At 36.9% G+C, this 24,114-nt stretch overlaps 1 protein-coding gene across 1 annotated transcript in view; it reads right to left on the reverse strand.

The window, feature by feature from the left end:
- DNAJC3 (DnaJ heat shock protein family (Hsp40) member C3) overlaps positions 1–24,114 on the reverse strand; it is an 89,471-nt gene that overhangs the window by 22,728 nt on the left and 42,629 nt on the right. The window contains exons 5-9 of the mRNA XM_060636831.3: positions 14,547–14,699; positions 12,859–13,040; positions 12,287–12,406; positions 8,927–9,032; positions 8,722–8,842 (exon numbers count right to left, since the gene is read on the reverse strand). Coding sequence (XP_060492814.1) covers positions 8,722–8,842; positions 8,927–9,032; positions 12,287–12,406; positions 12,859–13,040; positions 14,547–14,699 — 682 coding nt within the window. The remainder of the gene's footprint in view (positions 1–8,721; positions 8,843–8,926; positions 9,033–12,286; positions 12,407–12,858; positions 13,041–14,546; positions 14,700–24,114) is intronic.

The raw sequence follows: 24,114 nt of genomic DNA on the forward strand, positions 1-24,114 counted from the left end.
ATGGATAGTAATACCACAATAGTAGGGAACTTCAACACCCCACTTACAACAATGGACAGATCATGTAACAGAAAATCAACAAGGAAACAATGGCTTTGAACAACACACTGGACCAGATGGATATTCAGAACATTTCATCCTAAAGCAGAATACACACTCTTCTAGAGTACACATGGAACATTCTCCAGAGCCGATCACATACTGGGACATAAATCAGCCCTCAAGAAGTACAAAAAGATTGAGATCATACCATACATATTTTCAGACCACAACACTATGAAACTCGAAATCAACCACAGGAAAAAATTTGGAAAGACAATAAATACTTGGAGACTAAAGAACATCCTACTAAAGAATAAATGGGCTAACCAAGAAGTAAAAGAGGAAATTAAAAAGTACATGGAAGCCAATGAAAATGGTAACACCACAGTCCAAAACCTCTGGAATGCAGCAAAAGTGGTCATATGAGGGAAGTATATAGCAATCCAGGCCTTCCTAAAGAAGGAAGAAAGGTCTCAGATACACAACCTAACCTTTCACGTTAAAGAGTTGGAAAAAGAACAGCAAAAAAAAAAAAAAAAAAAAAAAAAAGAACAAAAACAACAACAAAAAGAACAGATCAATGAAACCAGGAGCTGTTCTTTGAAATAATTAACAAAATTTATAAACTCCTAGCCAGTTTGATCAAAAAGAAAAGGGAAAGGACCCAAATAAATAAAATCAAGAATGAAAGAGGAAAGATCACAACCAACACTGTGGAAATACAAACAAAAATAAGAGAATATTATCAGCAATTATATGCCAATAAATTGGGCAAGCTGGAAGAAACGGAAAAATTCCTAGAAACATATAAACTACCAAAACTGAAAGAAATAGAAAATTTGAACAGACCCCTAACCAGTAATCGAAAATCTCCCGAAAAACAAGAGTCCAGGGCTGGATGGCTTTCTGGGGGAATTCTACCAAACATTTAAAGAGGAGTTAATATCTATTCTTTTGAAGCTGTTCCAAAAATAGAAATGGAAGGAAAACTTCCAAACTCATTCTATGAAGCCAGCATTACCGTGATTCCAAACCAGACAAGGACCCCACTGAAAAGAACTACAGACCAATTTCCCTAATGAACATGGATGCAAAATTCCTCAACAAGATACTAACCAACTGGATCCAACAATACATTAAAAGAATTATTCACCACAACCAAGTGGGATTTATACCTGGGATATAGGGTTGGTTCAATATCTGCAACTCAATCAGTGTGATACATCACATCAATAAAAGAAAGAAAAAGAACCACATGAACCTCTCAATAGAGTCAGAGAAAGCATTTAACAAAATACAGCATCCTTTCTTGATTAAAAAAAAAAAAACCCTCAAGAAAGTAGGGATAGAAGGATCATATCTCAAGATCATAAAAGCCATATATGAAAGACCAACTGCTAATATCATCCTCAATGGGGAAACTTTTCTCCTAAGGCCGGGAACACAACAGGGATGCCCACTCTCACCACTGTTACTCAACACAGTATTGGAAGCCCTAGTCTCATAAGTCAGACAACACAAAGGAAAAAATGACATCCAAGTCATCAAGGAGAGGGTCAAACTTTCAGTCTTCGCAGACACCATGATACTCTATATGGAAAACCCTAAAGATTCCACCAAAAAACTGCTAGAACTGATCCATGAATTCAGCAAAGTCTCAGGATATAAAATCAATGCACAGAAATCAGCTGCATTCCTATACAGCAACAATGTAGCAACAGAAACAGAAATCAAGCAATTGATCCCATTTACAACTGCACCAAAAACCATAACCTAGGAATAAACCTAACCAAACAGGTAAAAATCCATACACTGACAACTATAGAAAGCTTATGAAAGAAACTGAAGAAGACACACACAAAAAAAGGAAAAATATTCCATGCTCATGGATTGGAAGAACAAATATTATTGTTAAAATATCAATACTACCCAAAGCAATCTACATATTCAATGAAATCCCTATCAAAATAACACCAGCATTCTTCACAGAGCTAGAACAAACAATCCTAAAATTTGTATGGAACCAGAAAAGATCTCAAATAGCCAAAGCAAACCTGAAAAAGAAAACCAAAGCTGGATGCATCACAATCCCAGACTTCAAGATGTATTACAAAGCTGTAATCATCAAGACAGTATGGTACTGGCACAAAAACAGACACTCAGATCAATGGAACAGAATAGAGAATCCAGAAATGGACCCACAAATGTATGGCCAACCAATCCTTGACAAAGCGGAAAAGAATATCCAATGGATTAAAGACAGTCTCTTCAACAAGTGGTGCTGGGAAAACTGCACAGCGACATGCAGAAAAATGAACCTGGACCACTTTCTTACACCATACTTAAAAATAAACTCAAAATGGATGAAAGACCTCAATGTAAGACAGGAAGCCATCAAAACCCTCGAGGAGAAAGCAGGCAAAAACCTCTTTGATCTTGGCCGCAGTAACTTCTTACTCAACACGTCACCGGAGGCAAGAGAAACAAAAGCAAAAATGAACTATTGGGACCTCATCAAAATAAAAAGCTTCTGCACAGCAAAGGAAACATTCAGCAAAACTGAAGGCAACCAACAGAATGGGAGAAGATATACACAAATGACATATCAGATAAAGGGTTAGTATTCGAAATCTATAAATAACTTTTCAAACTCAACATCCAAAAAACATAATCCAGTGAAGAAATGGGCAAAAGACATGAATAGACACTTTTCCAAAGAAGACATCCAGATGGCTAACAGATACATGAAAAGATGCTCAACATCACTCATCATCAGGGAAATACAAATCAAAACCACAATGAAATACCACCTCACACCTGTCAGAATGGCTAACATTAACAACTCAAGCAACAACAGATGTTGGCGAGGATGCAGAAAAAGATGATCTCTTTTGCACTGCTGATGGAAATACAAACTGGTGCAGCCACTCTGGAAAACAGTATGGAGGTTCCTCAAAAAATTAAAAATAGAACTACCCTACAACCCAGCAATTGCACTGCTAGGTATTTATCCAAGGGATACAGGTATGCTGTTTCAAAGGGGCATATGCACCCCAATGTTTATAGCAGCACTATTAATAATAGCCAAAGTATGGAAAGAGCCCAAACGTCCATTGACGGATGAATGGATAAAGAAGATGTGGTGTATATATACAATAGAGTACTATTCAGCATTCAAAAAGAAAATCTTGCCATTTTCAACTACGTGGATGGAACTAGAGGGTATTATGCTAAGCGAAATTAGTCAGAGAAAGACAAATATCATATGACATCACTCATATGAGGAATATAAGATACAAAACAGATGAACATAAGGGAAGGGAAGCAAAAACAATATAAAAACAAAGAGGCGGACAAAGGATAAGAGATTCTTATACACAGAGAACAAACTGAGGGTGCTGGAGGGGTTGTGGGTGGGGGGATGGGCTAAAAGGGTAAGGGGCATTAAGGAAGACCCTTCATGGGATGAGCAGTGGGTGTTATACATAGAGGATGAATCACTGGAATCTACTCCTGAAATCATTATTGCACTATATGCTAACTAACTTGAATGTAAATTTAAATAATTAATTTTTTAAAAAAGAATAAGGGACACATGTGCAAACAACTAATTGTGAAGCTTGGCTCTTTTGCTACCGTTGATGGTTCTTCATTTGCTCAAGAATAAAATCAATGGCATGTTATTGAGCATATTTTCACACCATATGCAGATGCTTGTAGAACATAAAGAATGAGTTTCCAGGACTGAATGAAGCCAGATTGGAGTAGGAATCCTTCTCCATGGCACCATATGTGGACATGCTGGTTGGGTTACCATCTGAATGCAGTCACCAGTAAGCTCTGTCCATCATTTCCATCTAACAGAGCCCCCAGCACTTGCCACCATCCTGACTCATTACAGTGAATCTGTATTCTAAAAATTGACAGAAGTCAAATCTCAGGAAATAAACCGACCAGGTATTAAACTTAACCTAGAACCTAAGCTTTTTGCCAAGTTGCATATAGACACCTCATGAAAGATATCAAAAGATGTCATTACTCCCATCAATATGAAACCATTATCAGTAATTTTTAAAGATACAGCTTCATGTTTATTATTTTAAGTTTTGTGACAAATATATGTTTTAATTAATTGAAAAAAAATCTGTTGAATGCACAAAATTAGAATATTATCTCTTATTTTTAAAGTTTATGGAATTTTTCTTTGAGTGTTATTTTAGGATTAATTTTAACAAATGTCCAGAGGGACTATGAAAAGAGTTAGTCTCTACTTGCATACTATAGAATTCAAAATTTACAGTCCTGGTATACTTCTCAAATCCTCTATATAGTGTTGTTTATTTTTTGACCACTTGGTTTTTCATGAAAAATTGATGCTAAAAATTTCTATATGTTATGTTATGTTTCTTTTCACCTACATTTTTTTATTTTATCATATTATTTGATGCATTAAAACTCCTAATTAACATTTAAAAAAAAATTAAAATGGGCAGATGACATGAACAGACATTTCTCCAAAGAAGACATACAGATGGCCAATGGACACATGAAAAGATGCTCATCATCACTTATCATCAGAAAAATGCAAATCAAAACTATAATGAGATACCACCTCACACCTGTCAGAATGGCCAAAATCAACAACACAAGACAGAACAGATGTTGGCGAGGACACAGAGAAAGGGGAACCTTCTTGCACTGTTGGTAGGAATGCAAACTGGTACACCCATTCTGGAAAACAGTATGGAAGTTCCTCAGAAAGTTAAAAATAGAACTACCCTATGACCCAGTAATCGTACTACTGGGTATTTACCCAAAGAATACAAAAACACTAATTCAAAGGGACACATGCATTCCTATATTTATAGCAGCGTTATTTACAATAGCCAGGATATGGAAGTAGTCCAAGTGTGTGTCAATAGATGAATGGGTAAAGATGTGGTATATATCTACAACAGAATATTATTCATCCATAACAAAGGATGAAATACTGCCATATGCAATGACATGGATAGAGCTAGAGCATAATGCTAAGTGAACTAAGTCAGCCAGAGAAAGACAAATACCATATGATCTTAGTCACATGTGGAATATAAGAAACACAAAAAAAAAAAAAAAAAAAAAAAAAAAAAAAAAAAAAAATGAGCAAAGGGAAAAAAGGAAATGAGACAAATCCAGAAATAGACTTTTTTTTTTTAAGTAATCTCTCTACCCAACATGGGGCTCAAATTCATGATCCTGATATTAGGAGTCATGCTCTACCAACTGAACCATCCAGGTGCCCCTCAGACTCTTAACTATAGAGAACAAAGTGATGGTCACCAGAAGGAAGTGGGTGAGGGATGGGTGAAATAGGTGATGGGATTAAGGAGTGCACTTGTGGTGATGAGCACCAGTCATAAAACTTAAAAAAAAATGGCTAAGATGGCCAATTTTGTTATGTTAATTTTCCTACAAGTAAAAACAAAAAATAAAATAAATGACACAGACTCAAATATAGGACTAATTCTAAATCCCATACTCCTTCCACTATGAACTTATTGATAAACTACCTACCTTCATTCATTCAGCAAACATAGGAGTGCCTGCTATGTGCCAGGCACAAGTAGCCGAGATGGATCAGTTAATGAAAGAAAGACACAGGTTGTCATGTAGCTTAAGTTCTAGCCAGTTTAACTCCTTATCTCATGAGGATGGCACTTGAATCATCCCTATATTCAAAGGAACTTTGCTAACTGTTTAGTATCGCTTCAATGTCAGTTTGTTCCTCTGAAAAGCTATGAAAAGAATTACTCGGAGCGCCTGGATGACACAGTCAATTGAGTTTCCAACTTGGACTCAGGTTGTGATCTCATGGTTGGTGAGTTCGAGCCCTGCATTGGGCTTGCTGCTGTCAGCCTGTCAGCATGGAGCCTGCTTTGGATCCTCTGTCCTCCTCTCTCTCTGCCCTTCCCCTGCTCACACTCGGTCTCTCAAAAAATAAATAAAAAACATTAAAAAAAATTTTTTAATTACTCATCTATCTGAAGAGCCTCCTTCATTTTTCATGATCTCAGAGGCATCCTCAAACAACAATCTTACTTTCTCATGAGTGGAATCCCCTAATATCTTTCCTGATAACTCTGCCAGAATCTCCAAATTAATAAGTCTCCATGTTCCATTATTCACTAACCTAAAACTTTGTTTTTCTCTATTCACTACATTCCTACCATCATTTTTAATTGCTTATTTAAATAAAGGCTAAGCCAGTAAACAGAATATGGAAAGCCCTCATATTTTAACTCAGGATTTCAAAATATTATTTAGCCTAGGTAAGTAAGATTACTTACTCATCTCATCATTTACTAAACCTTCAATTCAATAAGTAATAGCCTTCAGTTTTAGTTATACAGGTGTCCTCGGCACCTCCCCCCAAATTGAGAGGCCTAGAAATCCATTCTCAGTCTCTCCATGAGGTTGCTTAACTGCCATATTTGTGACTCAAACAGCCATTTTACTTGAAAACCTTAATTCAGAAAGATTCCCAGTGTATAATCCAAACCCACCAACAAAGACAAAGAATAAATTCCTATTTATTTTTTTAATGTCTGTTTATTTTTGAGAGAGAGAGAGAAAGCAGGGGAGAAGCAGAAAGAGAGGGAGACACAGAATCGGGAGCAGGCTCCAGGCTGTGAGCTATAAGCACAGAGCCCAATGCAGGGCTCAAAACCATGAGATCATGACGTGAGCCGAAGTTAGACGCTTAAGTGACTGAGCCACCCAGGCACCCCAATAGACTCCTATTTAAAAGAAATTTTAAAAGAAAAAACAGACTCTGAAGACAGATCTATTCTATTAAATTAGTGTGAAGCATCTTTTTAAGAATTAAGCTGTCAAGTTTCCCTAAAAAGCAAGTCAGTTTAGCTTTCAAGTTACAAAAGCATCTTCAAATTATATTTAGTAGCCTACAAGATTTAACCATTTTTTTAACAGTGCTTTTCATATTCTTCTGTGGCTTCTCTAATTTCACAATTAGAGCTGAGGGTTTAAATACAAATGGCAAAAGTCCCTTTGATGAAGAGTTCCAAACACTAACGGGAATGCAGAATCCTACAGTATGGCCAATCTCATTGAGAAGACACAGTAGCTCAAAAGTGAAAAGAACAAGGATGCTAATAGGATCTTCTTGAAGATCATTTGGATTATGTACATTCCAAGCCCCAACCAAACCTCAAGGACTATACTATAAAATGTCCCACAAATAGCAGTAACTAGAATTGTCAGCACTCATAGGAAACCACTTAGGAGCAAGATTCTTTTCAAATTGTGAAAAGCAGAAAACAAATGATCAGTTTGTCTTAAAAGAAAATGAGTGCCACAAACCTATGTAATCTATCATTGTTACAGATACATTCTCGGTATGTTTAAAGTATTAACCAGGGTTACCGCTTACCATATCATAATTACTTTAACATGACATTAAATGTAATACATATTAATAGTTGCATGCTTTTTTATTAAGTAAATATTCAGCACTTAATGGGGGGGGGGGGGGGGGGGGAAGAATACCACAACCCAAGTTTCACCAGAAAAATACTCTTACCATTCTCAATTTAAAATGCTTTACCTGATTGAAATGAAAACTTTGCAATAAGGGCTGTAAGCCTCACTTCTTTTAAAAACCATCTTATTTAAATGTTCATGGCATACGGTCACATAAAAAAAGCCACAAAACAATAAATATGAAAGGATTCCTTTTTTTAATGTATATTACCATATACTTTAGTTATCTTCTGAAAATAGGACACTGCCCTTATTCAAGGTCCTTAAAACATCTAACAGGAAACTCTGTTACTTCAACTTGAACAAAGAAGGATAAGCAACTACCCTAATGTTACTAATCTGCTTTTGGTCACAGAAGATCATTTTAGGGGCGTCTGGGTGGCTCAGTCGGTTAAGCCACCGACTCCAGATTTCTGCTGAGGTCACAGTCTCACAGCTTATGGCACTGAGCCCCCATCGGGCTCTGCGCTGACAGCACGGAGTCTGCTTGGAATTCTCTCTCTTTCTCTCTCTCTGCTCGTCCCCCACTCGTGTTCTCTCTCTCTCTCAGAATAAACTTAAAAAAAAAAAAAATTTAAAAAAAGATCATTTATATGTAGGACATATATGACATATATATGTTGTAGGTATAATATGTATACCGTACACATGCATAGAATGTATATATATAGAATATATGCATAGTATAATATGTATACTGTACACATGCATAGAATATCTATACATACATACACGCACATATATATGCATAAAACATAGACTAATATATATGCACAGAAAAAGTATGAAAGATATAAATCCCAAATGAACGGCATTTATCTCTGGATGATACGAAATCTATCATTTAAATTTTTATTTTGCTATTTATCTATTCTAACTTGTCTACAACAAAAAAAAGGCTAAAATTTTTATTTTTATATCCCCCTGAACTGGTTTCAACAGCAGAAATCTCTCCTCATATGGTGTACTAGTTCCACTAAGGAAGACTAATTTTCAAACTCAATGCCATCTTCCTAAAGTCATCAACACTTCCAGCAACTCTGGTAAACTTGTTCTCAACAAAAGGATGTTAAACATGTGCTAATTTCATATACATCAACGTTTAGATACTGCAAATCAAATTCCTTGAAGACTAACCTTCATCATACATTTCTTCTATTAAATAGGCCTCTGCTCGATCTTTCAGGGCATTCACATTGTCAGGCTCCATCTGTAAAACTTCAGAACACACTCGAATAGCTTCAACAGGCTTCTCATCCTATAAGTAAATGTGAGAAAAGGATTTATGGCTGTTTTGCCATATATTAAGTTTTCACACTTCTGCGAATGAATCAACTGTTACCTTAGAAAAGCAGTGGCAAATTCTTTCTTTTGAGCGAATTGTATATTCAGCAACACTCGGCTCTGTTTTCATGACAGACTCATATTTGCTGGTCGCATCTGTGTATCTATTAATGAGCAAATCATGATGAGTAACAATGAAATTCTATCTCAGGAGTTAAAGAAAGAGCCCTCTACTCTTCACTAATCATTGCTTAATCAATTCACCTAAATGAGTACATGCCTTCAAACACGACTTTTACCTTACTATCAGTCAAAAGCTGGGAAATAAAACACATGACCACAGAAAATGTCTATGTACAAATCAAAGCATACCTGTGAATACCAATCAAACAAAATGATGAATTTCTTTACAGAATAATGCTTATGATTTTGAAACGGAGTAAAACATCTTGTTAAAGTCTGACTTACACATGGCATTTTTCAGCAAAATAGAGATCAGGTTTATTTCTTGGTCCCTACACACCTTCATGAAATAACAAAGCCCATTATCTACATGTCATTTTATACAATGAATGTCAATATTCACAACTAAGTACAATGTGGTTCCCTGCAAAAAGAACCTGCTTAAATTCCCAACTTACTAGCTTTCTGAGAACAATAAAAGCTATTTCAGCCTTTTTTTCTAAACTGGTGAAAAATATTAGCCATGTTATACACGAAGTTACTTTCCTCAGTAATGGCACACTAAACAATATATTTATATGCCACTGTGGCACATTTTTCCCAAAATGCATTACAATCTTCACATTTAAATGCTGATGTATTAAAACACAGATTTCAGCAGAACACTTAAAACAGAAGTTATTGATGTCAAAATCCTAGCTGGGATAGTGTTGTGTAGTTTTCCAAGATAGTACAACAGTTGTAGGAAGCCGTACAGAGCATGCAAAACCTTGCTTTCCTTTTTACAACTACATATGAAATGATGATTAGATCAAAACAAAAAGTTCAGTTAGAAATACTGAACCTCACTTAAAAAAAAAGGTAGCTTCTGGGAAAGTGGAGTGAATGTACTTTCCCCAGTTCCGCCAACTAGGTACAATTAAATACCCCTACACATTACGTATTTGTCAACATATGAAAAAACTCAGCAAGGGGAGAGAAGGAGGCAGACCAGCCCAGGACATGCGGCCTGAGGGAAACACAATATGGGAAAGCTTCCCGGGTTTTTTTGTTTGTTTCATATACTGCAGACTTGGAGCTGAAGAGACCAGCAACCCAGAAATGCCAATGGGTGCAGACAAAAAATCCAAAACCCAGCAAGAGCCTGCTCTCTCAAGCCACAGGACCTGCAAAGGGCAGCCTGACAAGACAGAAAATTTATGACAATAACAGCTCCACTCCAGCCAAATGCCACAGAAGAAAAAATAAGGCTCCCTCCCAATGCCAACAGGTCAAGTGGAGAGGCTATGACGAGGTGTGCCCACACCCCCACCATGGTGGTGTCAGAGAAGGCCAAGTGGGAAGCTAGGACTTTCATCCATGGCTGGAAGTAAATATCCCCCAACCTCCACCTGCTCCAAGCAGTAGTGAGAAACCCCACACCTCAGCCATCAACAAATGCCAACGGGGAAAACTTCTACCTCCCAGACAGCAACAAAGTGATACCCGCCCCTGCTTTGCTGGAACAATGTCTGAAAAAAGCCAGGCAAAACAGATTTAAATTAAAAAACAGTCTTATAAAATGAAAGTGTCCAGGTTTCAATCAGAAACCACTCATCATACCAACAGACAGTAAGATCTCAAACTGAACGAGAAAAGACAATAAATTCCAAAACCAATTATCTGACAAAGACCTTAAAGTAGCCTTGGCAATAGCAGCAGTGACAAACATGCTTAAAGAAATGAAAGCAATAGACGGCCTTGGCAAAGAAACAGAAGAGATACAAGAATAACGTTTGGTTATCAGAACTGAAAACTAGAAAAACCCAAATAAAAAGTTCACTGAACGTGCTCAACAGTAGAATGGAGGGACAGAGAAAAGAATCAGTGAATTGGAATGATAAAAAAAAATACGAAATCTGATCAGAAAGAAAAGGAATGGAGAAAAATGAACAGAGCCTCAGGGACCCGTGGGGCTGAAACAAAAGAGCTAACATTTATGTCAATCAGAATCTAAGACAAAAACTAGAGATAGAGGGTAAAGCTAAAAAAATACTTCAAGACATAATGGCTAAGGGGCACCTGGGTGGCTCAGTCAGTTAATATCAAACTCTTGATTTCAGCTCCGGTCGTGAGCTCATGGTTCATGGGTTCGAGCCCCACATCCGGCTCTGCGCTAAAGACAGCTCGGAGCCCGGAGCCTGCTTCAGATCCTGTGTCTCCCTCTCTCTCTCTGCCCCTCCCCCACTTGCACGCTCTCTGTCTCTCTCTCTCAAAAATAAATAAATATTTAAAATATAAGCAATCTTTAAAAAGAAGTAATGGCTGAAACTTCCCAAGTTTGACAAGACACAAACCTACATATTCTAGAAGCTAAATAAATTCCAAATAGGATAAAAACAAAGAAATCCACACCAAGATACACCATAATTAAACTTCTGAATACTAAAAACATAGAAAACAAATTTTGAAAGCAGTCAGAGGAAAATATGTTATTTTAGGGAAAAACAATCAGAATGACCATGGGTTTCTCATCAGGAACCATGGAGGCCACAAAGAAGTGGTACAATATTTTTCAGGTGCTCTAACAAAAGGACTTAACTGAGAATCTTATACCACAAGGAAGTCTCTATATACTCTGTATACATCTCTATCACTCTAGATCCCACATTATCTTTTAACAATCAGTTTAAATGTCCATCTCCCACACGAATCTTTAAGCTTCTTAACACCAAAAACCATGTCATATTCATCTCTGCACCCCTTAGTACATTGTCAGTGCCTGACACAGGAGATACTCAATAAATATCTGGTGAAATATAAATAAGTCTGCTGGTAAGAATATTATGCAGTTACTATTACTTATATCCTGCCTTATTAAAAATAAGTACAGAGGCACCTGGGTGGCTCAGTCAGTTGAGCATCCAACAGAACTCATGCTTCGTGAGTTCGAGCCCCACGTCAGGCTCTGTGTTGACAGCTCAGAACCTGCAGCCTGCTACAGATTCTGGGTCCCCCTCTCTCTCTGTTCCTCCTCTACTCGCACTCTCTCTTTCTCTGTATCCCAAAAATAAATAAATATTTAAAAAATAATAATATTAAGTAGAGCTGCAGTAGTTTTGCCAAGGCCCAGGGCTATCTAGGATAGTCTATCCTCAATGGCTGATGAGTAAAAGAGCAAGCAGTTCAACTGTTCTTTTGTGCCCAGAAAAGCCAGAGAAGGGAGGCTGTAGACTGCAGACAAGCACATTCTTACCTGCCGTCTCTGATGAGCTCTTCAGCTGACTCAATTAGCTTATTAAGTTTCTTTACTTGTTTATAGTGTGCAAAACACCTTTTATGATCCTGGTCCAGTTTAAGACATTCACGAACTTCACTGCTCATGTATTTAAAAACAGGAAAATACTCCAAGTCAAAATAATTAATGACTGGTTTTCCACAATACAGAAATCACATTAAAGGTATTTTTTGCTTGTGACGATTAAACAAAACACACTGACTTAACAACTGACCCTATACTTTTACATGTGGCATTGTGCCACACACACGTATTAACTCAAATTATAATAACTTAAGTAGAATTATACATTAAACACCCTATTTTCTTTCTGCAAATATACCTCTATTTTAATAAGCATAGCTCATGAAAATAAACTATGTGGAAATAGAATAACTTAGGGAAAATACAAAATATACAAATAAAGAATATAAAAACAACCTTAACCACAGTTTTAATTTAAAATTAAAGTCTTTAAAAACGGGATTATTTTCTTACTGCCAACAGTGAAAAGAGGATGAGGACGAGATGTGTATGTCACTAGAGCTGACCTGAGGGACAGTTCATGGTCTCCTAGTTGATAGTACAGTGTGCTGATTTTATAAAAAGCCTCAGTATTATCATTCTTCAACTTTGATGCAGCTTTTAAGTCACTTATCGCTTTCCTAGGTTCCCCCTCTTTTATGAAACATTCAGCTCGAAGTTCCCGTAGTTCTGCATCCCAAACACAAACCTTGAGAAACAAGAGAACTAGACTTTAAGAAGCAGTAAACTATGCACACCCATACTTCATCCCGCGTAGTTTGCTGACACTTATCAACATGAAACCATCTTCAATTACTGTGATTTCTATATTGTAAGGTATTAAAAAGGCCGATACAATTCAGATGCGACAAAATAATTTCTCCAAGGATATCTTCAATTCTAATGGGGGAAGGGATGTATACGCTAACAAGGCCCCTTTCCTACTTCCTTCAATTATATAATTTTAAAACTCTGAAAATAAGAATACATGGCATTACTATTAGAAGGCTGCTCCCAGTGAAGCACATCTGATTTTGAAAAGAATATTCTTTAGTCAGGTTTTTGTACTTAATCAACAATTCTAATTTCTAGTTCCAAATCATAAAATCTAGGTTCTAAACCTGCAAAATACTTCTATTCTACTAATAACTAAATAGAACTCTCTTTTGTAAAATGTTATCTCCTTGAAATTAAATTCTCATGCCACAAAAACAAAGAAAAGAGGAGAACAATGTGAGAAGGTGGAGGCTTCACCATTTCCACTCCGTCAAAATGTTTATAAATGCATGAGTTTTTTTTAAAAATGTAAACCCAAAAGGTCACCAATAGGGCCTGTGGAAGTATCTTTACACATTTCTTAGAGCTGTTCTAAGGTCATATCAACTTTTCACATATTTTAGATACCAAAATCAACACGTACATAAATTAAATATCTTGGCTAATCAAGTAGGTAAAAATAGTTATCTAAGTCCTGGAAGATAAAAATTATAACTTTATGTTTCCTTAACAAATCATAAACAAAATAATTTAATAAAACATGAATTCCACTCGACTGTATCACACAATTTCCTCTATAAAATTATCAAAGAAGCACCTACTCTACATATGTTAAGTTTCCTGCCATGATTAAATGCAATTGTACATCAAAGTGCCATGAAAATGATAAATAAACAAGAATTAGGATTGCTCCTACTTGAATATCTCAGTAGACTTCCTTCTGAAACCATCTGTCATTAAGTGCTTCAGAGGCAAGGAAACTATAGACTGAGCTCTTGTCTTGACCTCTGGGGCTTGTCAACATTCCATCTGCTTCTTCCCTATAGACTTCTCACTCTAAACCTTCTTCCCCTGAAACATTACTTTTCCTTTTTCTTCAACCAGTTCTTTCATCTTTCACCCCCTTTATCTAACTTCTAGAATTCTCTCCAGCCTCCCCCCAATGCAAAATCAAACAAAAACAGTAAAGCAAGCAATGTATAAAAATGTGTAACTCCCATTCCACAGCACATCGAGTACATTTACTGCAAACTCCAGTTCCAAATTTTGTTCCACATAAACACCATCTCTCACTTAAGAGCTAAAAGCCCAAGGACCAATGTGATCTTATCCTCTCTAGGTTGCTTGTGATACATAACATGTCAAAGTGCATGAATGTGCCTCAGAGTAAAACACAGCATGTGTCAGGCTTGCCAGCTGCAATGTCTAAGAAACTTACCTCTAAAATCTTATCAAGGAAGGTTATAGCAGCAGTATAATCTGAGCTTTCAAAAGCATCAAGCGCTTGTGAGCGCAAACGCTGCATTTCATCAGATTTCACAAGTTGAAACTGGGCTTCCTTTTCTTCATTTTCACTTGGATTAGATTTGAGCTATAAGAATGAGAAGAGAAATTAAGCAGGATTTTTAATCTCTTAAATCTAATACCCATAGTACACACAACGATCTGACCATCGTAAATACTTAAATTCATCAGGGGAAAAAAGGGTAAGAGACGCTGGCAAAACTGGCTTGTGCAAGAACTTGCCCCCAGGGCTGACCAGCATGAGAGCACCTTTACCTCCATTTGTAAGGTACACAGGAGCGAGCTGTGAAATGACCTATGGTCCCCGCACCTTCCTAGGATGCAAACACACTTAGGACTGTGAAAGAGCAGAGATGAATGAAGTAAAGAGAGCACCCTCCTCACTCTTAGGTTAAGCTCTGCGGAGTAACGAGAGTTTCATGTAGTGGGCCTTCTAGTTCTATTTCCTAAATGTGTATTTTTAAGAATAAAATGATTTTACCAAAATAATGAAAAACATAGGGAAACTGAGGAGATGGCAGTATTTTTTAGAGGTTATAGAACAAAGATTTGGCACCAGAGGGGCTAAGGTGTAATTAGTAAGGAAGAATTTATGGGGGAAAATGAGAGTAATACTTTATTACAAGGCTTCGAATGGAGTTTTAAGACATGTACACATTGTCTCTCTTTTTTAATAACTTTATAAAGGTATAATTTATACCATAAAATTCATGCATTTTAAATATGTGATTCTGATTTTTAACAAATGTACCAAGTATGTGACCGCTACCACAGTTTTAGGCCATTTCTGTCAAACTTTTAAGATCCCTTGTGACTGCTTACAGTTCATTCTTGCTCCCAGCCCAGCCTAGGCACAGGGACTCTGAACAATTTCTTCCTCCATATGGAAAATCTTAACCTTAATGGCTTAGAAAAATTGAGTGCCTACATTTAAAAGCTATTGACTTGGGTGAGGGGGGGACTTTTTTCATGGCAATTATAGTTTATATGTAATAACTTCTGAAATCTAATATTCTTACCAAGATGGGAATCATAGTTGATGGGTTCCAATTTGGGGTGAGGTAGTGCCAATGGGAGATTATTTCTAGAAATGTCTCTCCTTTGACTGACCAATCATACTGCTTCTCCTTTTAGTGGATTCATTTTTTTAAAAAAACACCCTACTAGCTACCTGGTAGGAGAGAACACTCCACATGAGAAACCTTGAGCATATTATTTCTTGGTAGAGGCTCTACATTTCTCCATTTGGTTTTCAGGATACTTAAGGTATTCTGTTTTGTCTGTTTAATCCTTAGCTTTGAAGGAATGGACAGGACTCTAAGTATTCATAGGTAACTAGGAACTCACAACCTCAGCTTGCTCTGGCAAGGACTGTCCCTGCATGACTGAATTATCCAGCTGAAGGGAGCTGCTGAGAGGCCGTGGCATGTTTATCTATGACTGTTTCATCATCTTCGGGCTGGTCTTGAATACTTCTGCCAGACCACATTGGAAGGAGGAAAATGTGCAGGCACCATCACTTTGCTCTGGGTAAAAGTAGTTTATTGATAACTTGTTTCCTGTACGTATACTACCACTCCTTTTTGAATAGGATACATTAGAATGGATTAGAGATCGCCTCTTGTATGGAATTTGCACCTTTTCTCTCTCAAACTTTACAGTCTAATCTCTACCACACAATTTTTCTTGCTGGAAGGTGAGAGCGGGTAAAGTCCGAAAGCCTGAGATTGAGGATGGAGCTCAGGCTCACTTGGTGCTCAGACAATGGGAATGGGAATGAGAAAGAGGGGGTGAGGTCAGGTCGTCTGGAGCTCTTTGAGGCTGGAGGGAACTAGGGGAGGGAGGAGATTCTTGCAAGGAGGGAAGAAAGGAGTCTGAGACTAAGGACTTACTTGTAACCCTGAGGACTTTCAAAGAGGATTAAAGGAGATGAAAATTTTCACTCTTACCACAGGCCGGGCTCCTCCAAGATATTTACATGTACGGAATGGACCCTGCTAGCATTTCCCTCTCCTTTTTTCACATTTCTTGATATCCCTTCTCTTCTTTAGTGTTTCGTATTTCAGACCCTTTCAACCAAACCGCTACCTATGACAATATTCTATTTCTTATTTCTTACCATTTACTGCGATCACTGAGCTTTTGGATATAAACCCGTAATAACTATGGGATGGGGGGCTTATTAAAAGGGGTGAGCGGCTCTCTAATCTAATCTAAATACACTCCCATTTCTGGGATTTCAAGTGAAAACTACAGGTTGGTAGTGGTAGTGGGCAGACTTCTAAGATGGCCCCAAAAAACCCCCAGGCTCCTGGAATTCATACCTTTGTGTGATCCCCTCTCCTACTCCTTTTAAGAAACAGAATGTGACAAAGGTGACAGGACATCACTTCCTTAGTTAGGTACAAAACACTGTGACCTCCATCTTGCTAGCACTCACTCTCTTGCTGGCATCTCTTGCCTTCTCACCTGCTCACTCTGTCGAAGCAAGCTGCCTGCTGTGGGATGCTTTATGGGGAGACCCACAAAAGAAAGAACCAAGGGAAGCCTCTGGCTGACACTCAGAAAAAACAAAGGCCTCAACCTAACACCTCAAGAGGAATTACATCCTGCCAACAACAAAGTGAATTTGGAAGTAGTTCCTTCACCAGCCAAATCTTCAGATAATACTGCAAGCCTATCTGACACCTTAACTATAGCCTAGGAGAGACCCTGGGGCAGAGGACCCAGCTAAACCTGCCCAGATTCCTGACCCCATGAACTGTAAGATCACAAAGGTAGGAAGCTTTAAGCTGCTAACTTTGAGTAATTTGTTAAGCAGCAACAGAGAACTAATATAATGGTTTTACCATTTTTCAATGGCCAGATTGTGAGTATTTCCAAACAGATTTTCTACCATTAATGTTTTAAAATAAAATCTAAATGGGGAAAAAAAACAAACCCTCAGCCCAAACCTTGGCTTTATCACTTACTATCTATATATTATTTGCATTTTCTTCACCAATAAAAGGGGAATAATAATGCTTACACCCTGAGGAGCAGTCATTGAGAAATCAAAAGGACCACCACATAGCGAGTATTCCAAAAAATGCTAATAAAAATTCCAAGCTCCTTTTTTGAACTTTCTATAATATATAAATTCATAATGAGGACAGGATGCAAGACATAATACACACTTTAAAAGGCCATTCAATTTATTTATCATTGCATTCCATACCAGCCAACTTGAACTGGATGCCTTTACAATTAAAGCCCCAGAATAATAAAACCTTAATTTGACTCAAGGTCAAAATAAAATTAGACTTTAGCATAAAATATATTCACCAAACTGCCTGTTGCTCAAGAAATTAATCTTCCAATTCTATTAAATTTAATTATGGTTTTAAGAGGTAAGTAGCACAAGTTTACATTTTTAATTTGTTACTATTTGATAACATGGAAAAATATGTAATATTTGAGGTATATTGCAATATTCTCTAGCAACTCCTAGAATTTGCCTTCACCAATTCTTTCCTAAGTCTTTAAAGGATCTATACAAAAGTAATACTAATTTGAATGTCAATAAAAAGCCCCAATTTTTGAAAAATAATTATATCCAAGCCAGGGAGTAGGTGATTGAGTTAAAGTATTCTAAGGCCCCTGTAATTTTCTGGAGGAAGCTAAAGATATTGATTACCTGTAAACCTTAGTAAGCATGGATGTTGAAATTCCTGAAGTAATGACTAAGAGAAAAAGATATTCTTAAGGACTATCTTCACTGACACAAAAGAACAGTTGGATAAATAGAATCTAAGAGAAACAGACACAAAAGATGTAAAGTTGCATTTCTTATACCAACCTAGCCAGCAAAAATACTACTGATACCAAGTGGTATTGAAGTTATGGGGCTCATAGAACCCCCCTAAACTGCTGGTGGGAATATAAATTGGAATAACCACTTAACGAGACAGTGCCAAACTGACCAGGTTTAAAATGCCCATAACTTTCAAAGTAGCAATTATCCTCTTAGGTATATATCCTATAGTAGTGATTCTCAGTGTATGATCCAGGGACCCTTGGGAATCCTTAATACTCTTTCGGGGGTCTGTGGGGCCAAAACACATATGGATAAAAGACAAAGTACTCATTCAAAATGCAGGCTAAACTAATGGATTTCATTATGACAGAGTACTTACTACAAGTTCACTGGCAGGATTTCAGAGTCCACATTGCAACTAACCAATAACAACTACTGGAGTTTTGGTGTAACATCAAAGAGTATCCACAGGGGCGCCTGGGTGGCGCAGTCGGTTAAGCGTCCAACTTCAGCCAGGTCACGATCTCACGGTCCGTGAGTTCGAGCCCCGCGTCAGGCTCTGGGCTGATGGCTCGGAGCCTGGAGCCTGTTTCCGATTCTGTGTCTCCCTCTCTCTCTGCCCCTCCCCCATTCATGCTCTGTCTCTCTCTGTCCCAAAAATAAATAAAAAACGTTGAAAAAAAAAATTTAAAAAAAAAAAAAAAAAAAAAAAGAGTATCCACAATTATATAAAAAGATGTTAAAACATTCTTCCTTTTCCAACTGCTTATATGTATAAACCACATTTTCTTCAATAGTACTTCAACCAAAATATAAATCAGATCTGGGAATCTGATGGTCTTCAAGTAAGCCACATATTAAAGAGATTTGTAAAAATGTAAAACTTATCTCATTAAACTTTTTGTTTTTGAAAATATAGTTAGGTTGCATGCAAAAAAATCTATATTAACATAATGGGTTTGTTACTTTTAAATTAATAAGTATTTTTTAATTTCTAAAATTAACTTCTAATCCCGTAAATATTGCTAAACAAAAGGTCTCTGGAGGCCTCCATATTGACTAGTATAATGGGATCCTGAGAGCCATCCTAAGAACTGCTGCCCCAGAGGGACGCAGCACGTATAAGGAAAACGAGCAAGAACGTTCAATGAACCTGACAAAATATAAATTCAAATATTTGTGAAATTCATAAATAAAACCTACCAGAAATGAAACATGGAAATGTGAGGATAGGCTAATTTCTCACAATTATAACACAAGAAAAAAGGTATCTTCAAGATTCCAAAACTCTCTTGTTCCCTGATACAATTTTCATCAAACCAACACCCTTTTCACGTCCCATCTCCTCCTAGCCTCCCTAACTGTTCCATACTATGGTAGTAATCGCTTCTCTCTAAATGCCGAAATCACGTAAGAAACCCTTAACAAGGAAGTAACCTAAGAAATCATCTTGCCCAATCAACTCGCACTTTGTAAATGAAAATACTGAGTCTCACAGTATTGACAGGATAATGATAACTTGCCCAACATCACACAGCTAATCAGGAGAAAAAGTGAGGTGGGACTCCCAACTTCTAGTCGTGTTCCTAATTCTTAATCTTATCGTTTTATCCAATCTTTATGTCACTTCTTATAAATATCTCTGTGCTATTAATTTTTTACATATTTAGCGCTTATTTCCTCCAACTAAAGTATAAACTGCTAAAAACAGGACATATGCCTTAATGCCTACACTGCATGCCTATCTTTCTTTTTTCATTTATACTATTACCCATGAGCTAGATTTTACTACCCCAACTTTAGATAAAGAAATTGAATGATTATGTAACTTGCCAGAAGTCTTGCTTACTTTCCAACTAAGGTCTGTATCTCCAAAGCCCATGTTTTGGATGATGGTGATGATGAAGATCAATCATGACAGCAGAAAACATTTACTGAGTCCTCTCTAGGTTTCAGGCAATATTCTAAAGCTAAACCAAAAGCCCTAAAGGGCATTTTGGATTATCTCCATTTTACACAGGAGGAAACTATGGCTCAAAGTCACTTCCAGAGCCTACATTCTTAACCGCTCCCTCTTACATGTACACTGACGCCAAACATGCAACTGCCCACCTTACATCTCCAGCAAGACATCTTAACAGCGTTTCGCTAAGAAGAATTCCACGTCCCATTCCCAACCCACTGCCACTGTCACCATCCCATGCTGTTCAAAAATGGCTCCTCTTGGGGCGCCTGGGCGGCTCCATCGGTTAAGCGGCCGACTTCGGCTCAGGTCATGGTCTCGCGCTCCGTGAGTTCGAGCCCCGCGTCGGGCTCTGTGCTGACAGCTCAGAGCCTGGAGCCTGTTTCAGATTCTGTGTCTCCCTCTCTCTGACCCTCCCCTGTTCATGCTCTGTCTCTCCCTGTCTCAAAAATAAATGAAACGTTAAAAAAAATTTTTTTAAAAAATGGCTCCTCTTATTATTTAGGATGTTAGATTCCTCTTTCCTTGATGTAATGAGGAGTCCAACTCCATTTTACTGCTGCTATCTTTTAAGCCTCATCCTTCCCTCTTCCCTTTCTGCCTCACATCTAAAGCAAGGTGATAAAGCATACTTTGATTTCTCTCAGTGGAATGAGTCTTACCATCAGCCCATCAACATGACTGCATATGCACAAAAATGGTCTAGCACGCTTGACTCCAGGTATTAACACCGTTGGTACTATACATACAGGTTTTAACTGCCAAAGTCTTCATGAAGTTAATGTATAACAGAAAGGCAATGAGCAGAGAGAGCAGTGTGAAATAAAAGCTTGTGTCTAAGTCTCAAATAGCTCTTTCTATAAGCACAAAATAAAAATATTAAGTTATAAGAAGGCATTATTAACCAGCAGCATTTATTCTTTTAATACAGCATAAAATAATAACATGTCTTACAATTGATAGCTCCTTATATCTGATGAATTATGGCATATTTATACTATTACCCATTTATAGCATTATTTCTGATTCAAAGAACAAGAGCAACTGTAGCAAGCTATAGCACACATTGCTATCTTTATATTAAATTATAACCAAATTTATTTCATGCCTTTAAAAGTACTGCTCCCTTTTCTTCCTAGTTCATAATACTTAGTATTTTTTTTTAACTTTGGTTATTTCTGATTTAGTTAACTTGAAGCACCACAATCATTCTTTCTGTACTAAAAGATTAAAGATGGAAAAAACAATGCCTAAAGTTATATTGATGCATTTGGTAGATTTATGTTAGTTTGTTTTCAAGTAACATAAACTACCAATGAAGAGTTTATTTATTAAAAATCACACCAAAGCTTTGTACTTAAATTAAAAATTACATTGCAATTGGCACTGATATTTATCTAATAATATGGCTGCTCACCAAAAACAAAATGTGAGTTGCCAATTTCATCAAAATAAAAAATACCGAAATATGAAATAAACATTTAAACTGATCATTACCTTCACTGTATTTGGATCACATGGAACACTGCCTTGATCTAAAGATTTTTCACTTAAACCCAAAGCATTGATAGCAAAGATAAATAAGGAAAAGATAAAACACCGAAGTCCAAAAACAAATGAGTTTAAAGTGCATTTACTGTATCTTGAAGTTGATAAGAAGGAAGAATTTATAGATCACAAATTATTAAATAAAATGAGTTGCTGAGAATCAGGAAAATTTTTAAAACATTTTTTTTAATGTTTATTTTTTATTTTTGAGAGAGAAACAGAGCATGAGCAGGGAAGGGGCAGAGAGAGAGGGAGACACAGAATCCAAAGAAGGCTCCAGGGTCTGAGCTGTCAGCACAGGGCTCAAATTCACTAACCATGAGATCATGACCTGAGCCGAAGTCATACACTTAACCAACTGAGCCACCCAGGCGCTCCAGGATATTTTTATAAAAATAAGGGAGTCGGGGGCGCCTGGCTGGCTGAGTGGGTTAAACATCCAACTCTTGGTTTCAGCTCAGGTCAGCACAGAGCCGGCTTGGGATTCTCTCTCACTCTGCCTCTCTCTCTGCCACCCCACTCACATTGTCTCTGTCTCTCTCAAAAATAAGTCAACTTTAAAAAAAAAAAAAAAAAAGAATAAGAGCGTCAAACCATATGATCATTTTCAACAGATGCAGAAAAAGCATTTGACAAAGTACAACATCCATTCACGATAAAAACCATCAACAAAATAGGTTTAAAGGGAACAGACTTCAACATAATAAAGACCATATATGAAAAACCCACAGCAAACATCACCCTCAATGAGGAAGAATGGAGAGCCCCTCCCCTAAGGTCAGGAACAAGACAAGGATGTCCACTCTCACCACTTCTATTCAATATACCACTGGACATCCTAGCCACAGCAATCAGACAACAAAAAGAAATAAAAGGCATAAAAATCTATAAGGAAGAAGTCAAACTTTCCCTATTTGCAGCTGACATGATATTATATATACAGAAAACCTGAAAAACTCTACCAAAAAACTGCTAGAACTGATTAACAAATTCAGTAAAGTCGCAGGATACAAAATTACTCTACAGAAATCTGTTGCACTTCTACACATCAATAATGAAACAGCAGAAAAAGAAATTAAGAAAACAATCCCATTTACTACTGTACCCCAAATGGTAAGATACCCAGAAATAAACCTCACCAAAGAGGTGAAAGACCTGTACTCTGAAAACGATAGAACACTGATGAAAAAAACTGAAGATGATGCAAAGAAACGGAAAGACATTCCATGTTCATAGATTGGAAGGACACTGTTAAAATGTCTACACTACCCAAAGCAATCTACACATTTAATGCAATCTCTATCAAAATACCAACAGCATTTTTCACAGAACTAGAACAAACAATCCTAAAATTTGTATGAAACTACAAAAGACCTGGAATAGCCAAAGCAATCTTAAAGAGGAAAAAAAAAAAAAAACTAAGTTGGAGGCATCACAATTCCAGACTTCAAGTTATATCACAAAGCTGTAGTAATCAAACAGCATGGTACTTGCACAAAAATAGAAACATATAGATCAAGGGAACAGAATACAAAATCCAGAAATAAGCCCACAATTATATCATCAATTAATTAATCTTTGACCATCCAATGAAAGACTCTCCAATGAAAAAGTCTCTTCAACAAATGGTGTTGGGAAAACTGGATAGCAACATGTGGAAGAATGAAACTGGACCACTTTCCTATGCTATACACAAAAATAAATTCAAAATGGATTAAAGACCTAAATGTAAGACCTGAAACCATACAAATCCTAGAAGAGAGCACAGGCAGTAATTTCTCTGACATCAGCTGAGCAACTTTTTTCTAGATATGTCTCCTGAGGCAAGGAAAACAAAAGCAATAATAAACTATTAAGGCTACATCAAAATAAAAAGCTTCTGCACTTGTTGTGATGACTACACGGTGATGTGTGGAAGTGCTAAATTACTGTATCGTACACCTGAAACCAATATAACACTGTAAGTTAACTAATGGAAATTAAAATAAAAACTTTAAAAAATAAAACAAATTTAAAAAATAAAAAGCTTCTATACAGTAAAGGAAACAATCAGCAAAAACTAAATGGCAACCTACAAATTGGGAGAAGATACTTACAAAAGACATATCCAATAAAGGGTATCTAAAATATGTAAAGAACTCATAAAATTCAACACCCAAAAACAAATAATCCAAT

The sequence above is a fragment of the Panthera onca genome, chromosome A1 (genome assembly GCF_046562875.1).
Source record: "Panthera onca isolate mPanOnc1 chromosome A1, mPanOnc1 haplotype 2, whole genome shotgun sequence".
Lineage (NCBI taxonomy): Eukaryota > Metazoa > Chordata > Mammalia > Carnivora > Felidae > Panthera > Panthera onca.